Source organism: Polyodon spathula, chromosome 5, assembly GCF_017654505.1.
Source record: "Polyodon spathula isolate WHYD16114869_AA chromosome 5, ASM1765450v1, whole genome shotgun sequence".
Classification (NCBI taxonomy): domain Eukaryota; kingdom Metazoa; phylum Chordata; class Actinopteri; order Acipenseriformes; family Polyodontidae; genus Polyodon; species Polyodon spathula.
Window position 1 is genome coordinate 17,996,243 of NC_054538.1, and position 4,125 is coordinate 18,000,367.

At 37.4% G+C, this 4,125-nt stretch overlaps 1 protein-coding gene across 1 annotated transcript in view; it reads left to right on the forward strand.

Moving 5' to 3' along the window:
- Positions 1 to 2,672, forward strand: part of LOC121315662 (fumarate hydratase, mitochondrial-like) — a 14,753-nt gene extending 12,081 nt beyond the window's left edge. Inside the window, exons 8-10 of the mRNA XM_041249934.1 lie at positions 44 to 171; positions 581 to 734; positions 1,991 to 2,672. Of these exons, the coding sequence (XP_041105868.1) occupies positions 44 to 171; positions 581 to 734; positions 1,991 to 2,133 (425 nt within the window). The 3' untranslated portion in view covers positions 2,134 to 2,672. The remainder of the gene's footprint in view (positions 1 to 43; positions 172 to 580; positions 735 to 1,990) is intronic.
- The last annotated feature ends 1,453 nt before the right edge of the window (positions 2,673 to 4,125 follow it).

Below are 4,125 nucleotides of genomic sequence, written 5' to 3' on the forward strand. Positions count from 1 at the left end.
AATAGTAAATATTTTGCATGGTTTTTTTTTTGTTTTTTTTTAGGGAAAGTGAATCCAACCCAGTGTGAGGCCATTACTATGGTAGCTGCTCAGGTGATGGGAAATAATGTGGCTGTGACAGTGGGAGGCAGCAGTGGTCACTTTGAACTGAATGTTTTCAAACCCATGATTGTAAGTAAGACTACGTGCAGACAAACCTAGATAACAAATAGACTGTTTGCAGCTCACCTACATAAATCGCTTTTGTGAGTGTCTAGATATTCACTACCAAGCAAATCCTGGTGGTGAGTTAGATTTTGCTAATTGACTATTTGGTAGAGTGAAGAAATCATGAAAACTCATCAGTTGTGCTGCACTGGATTTAATGAGTAATAAATGTTTTCCATGAGGGCTAGAGAATTCAGAATCAAGCAATTTACAGCAGCATTGCTACGGTTGTGTGTTTTAAGCTCAGAAACTTGGGAGCTTTTTATTTGAGTGTAGCATTTCTTTCTTTTAACTGTATGCAGCACATACACCCACTCCCCCTTAATGGTTTAGTGATTCAAATTATCAATACAGCTATCTCCTTTGTTTGCAGATTAAAAACGTACTAAACTCTGCAAAGCTGCTGGGAGATGCTTCTGTCTCTTTCACCGAGAACTGTGTGGTTGGAATTGAGGCAAACAGAGAAAGAATCAACAAACTAATGAATGAATCCCTGATGCTGGTAACCGCACTGAACCCACATATAGGTAAGGCCTTGGAGCACTTTTTCTAGCAAAGTTAATTAGTTAATCGTGTATGCATATGTGTACTCAACCGGAGAATTGGGGATGGGCTAGTGGCTTGTTACTACAGCCATCCTCAAGGTACATAGTGCATCCGTAAAAACATTATTGGTCATTCAAGCTGCAGAGAACCAAATCCTGGAAGATGTAAACCACAAGTCAAGATTTTCAGAGTGGAAGTCTGTGCATACAAAAGCTTGTTTTAAAGCTTGCTACAAGAGCTTTTTCAGAAAAAAATAATTAATTGATGTAAAGGGGCTGAGCAAAATCCCATAGATTTTAAAATGCCTTGTGTGAGAATTAATATTCTGTTGGTTCCCTTATTTGTAAGGAGTTTTGCCTTTTAATGTCCTGGTGGGTGTGAGATTCAAGTTGCCACTAGATGGCAGTGATTCCACTCATGAAGTAGATCTTCACTGTTATAAGATCCACAGTGATGTGCAAATACAACAGACACCTGCTTGATGCGGATAAAACCCATTTAAGCTGCATTGCCCCAATTGTGTCCCCTCTCTATCTGTTTTCATTAAGGGTATAAATTAAAATGTTGGTGTCAGTTACATGACGAAACCTCTACTGTTGCACCTCGTGGTCTTTTAAAGCCTTTAAGTACAGACTTGACTGGCGATAAAATGAAGTACTTTTTTTTGGTTTGATAAATCCCCCTTTATTCATGTTTGTATGATACGCTACAGCTATGGCCTAAGGTTTTACATCTCCATGTAGAATTAACTAATTTTGCTTCATGAAGTTGAATGAAACATGCTAAATAATGTTGTTAACCTATTGAATTACATACCACTTTGTAGTTTTTCATGTACCGAACAAAAAAAAAACTGTCATACTATTATTGTGGCTTCCGGGAGATATTTGCGTTTTAATTTTTTTTTTTTTTTTTTTGGGGGGGGAGGGGGGATAGGATGAACAGAGGTAGGAGGTACTGTTCAGTTTATATTGGCACTAGTTGTCTATGAGCGCTGCAATAGCAGACAGTGTGCTGATTAACTTACACTCTTTAACAAAAGCAACAGATTTGCTCAGGTTTTTCTGAGGATGTTCTTGCCTTTGCTAATGCTGAGACAAAATAAAGTTCTGCATCATGTTACCACAAATGTGACCAATTTAGAGGTATGTATTTGGAGGTGGTGTTATAATGTATGTTAATAGATAAAATATTTTGTGGTATGAATTTGTGGCTTGTATTTATTTTCTTTGCACAGGATATGACAAAGCTGCTAAGATTGCAAAGACTGCTCACAAGGAAGGCTCAACACTAAAAGAAACTGCTATCAAGCTTGGCTACCTTACATCTGAACAGTTTGATCAGTGGGTCAAACCCCAGGATATGCTGGGTCCTAAATAATGCAAAAAAATCCACTTTGTACAATTAAATGTTATTCTTTTTCTTGTCAGAACATTCTAATACTTAATTTGTTTACAAAATCGATGCATGCAAGCTATTTCTTGTGTGTTGATAGTTATTAAAACTGGTGGCTCAAACTCTTTTTTTTCAAAATTTTAAATTATTACAAATAACCAATTCATTTACAATACTGTAACATATTGAATATGTAGAACATACATATGGAATGTGAGAACAAAATGTGGCTGGCAATATATACAAACACCCATACTGTGCATCTGTTAAAATATATATATATATATATATAATATTTCCCCCATCCACCCAAAACATAGCATTACCATTATTTTTATAACTGGGTAATATGAAAAACTGTACAATGCACTGCCAAATGATTCTAACCCCTGCCGTTTTATCAATTCTGAAACCTTTCATTCTACACTATAGAAATACAAACGGTATAAATCATTTTTTATATGTATTTTGGATTTCACTAGCCCTTGTATGTTTTGGGCAAAAGAATAAATGAATCATAGGTGCCCTTGTGTATTGAGTAATATTTCTTCTTGGCCTGGAGGAAGGGAGATTCAGTAATCGCGTATACGTTACCTGAAAACATTTCGCTAGCATACATTTGGGGAACAGTGAGGAAACCTCAAAGCGTGTAACTTAAAAATAAACTGCATTATTATTATAGGGGAAAAGGTTTTCTGAAACAGTACTTTGCTAATGAAATGCAGATATAGATGCACACTCTTGTGTGCAATACTGTATGTAGAATTTAATCTGAAAGAGTAATGGAAAATTTTACTGTACACCTTTCTTCCATTAACAATATGATTGCACGCCGCACATTCTTCTTTCAAGACAAACGTAAGGCTTTCTGGAACTAAAATGTATTTCACCAGCAGGGAATGAGATGCTTAGAGATAAGATAACGCAGCAGTAGCAGAGTTGTGGCGTCAGTACTGAAAAACTGGCAATATCTTTAAAAAAAACGAAACATCAGTGTTTTGGCCTAATATGTGGGTGACAGAGATTTACACCCTTGATTGATTATTAAAATGTAAATACTACAGTTAAATACTGTATAAAGTATAGTATTTAGAAAGAAAGACAACATATGCAAAAGCCAGCGTTATACAAAGGGGTTGAATCGTGTGACTACTCCGTGCTTACAGTACTATATAAAGCTTGAGGGCAGTAAATTGTTTGTTAAAAAGAAAGCGAGTAAGCAAAGATTTGTCAGACCACCATTATTCCATACTGCAGCTGCAACTGGCACTTCATGACACAATATGGCAATCTCATTCCCCACTGCTAGGGTGCATATTTACTGTATGAACCCACCTGCCAAAAAAAGGCAACACCTAAATAGTTTTTATGACTCAAAAACAAATTTGAAAGAAAACAATCCAGCTGTTTTAAAGGAATCGTGGTATTGTGAGGGGAGGGGGGAGGGGGACCTCCTTGCAAACATACTGTATAGCAGGTTAAATCAAGGTCACTCAACAAATTCCCCACTGATGTTATGCCTTCTAGGTTTCAAGCCAACAAAGCGAGCCAGAGACGCAGTGACAACCAATACATTAAGATTCAGTCAGATAGATTGCTCTTTGGACTACTTCCATGGAAACGTTTCCTTTCTCAAAACCTTTCAGCAACAGGATGGGTTCATAACCCACGAAGACACTACCAAGTTATGATCACTTTAAAATGATCCGTAGGTCCAATATTTGGCAGTTGTCACTATTGAGATTTTCTCTCAAGCTTTTCTGGTAGGTGTGACAGGGATGGCTGAAGTGGTGACGTCAAGCCAGAAGCAGGAGAGCAGTTCACACTCGTTCCTCCTCAAACACCAACCCAGAGCAGGGAGAACTGCAGGCTTTTATGCAGGTGACCATCTCCCGATTAGCAGCAATTGAACTATTAACTCGGGAGATGATCACCTTCTACACAAGGTTTTTTTTAATGTGGATGGGGCCTCACATC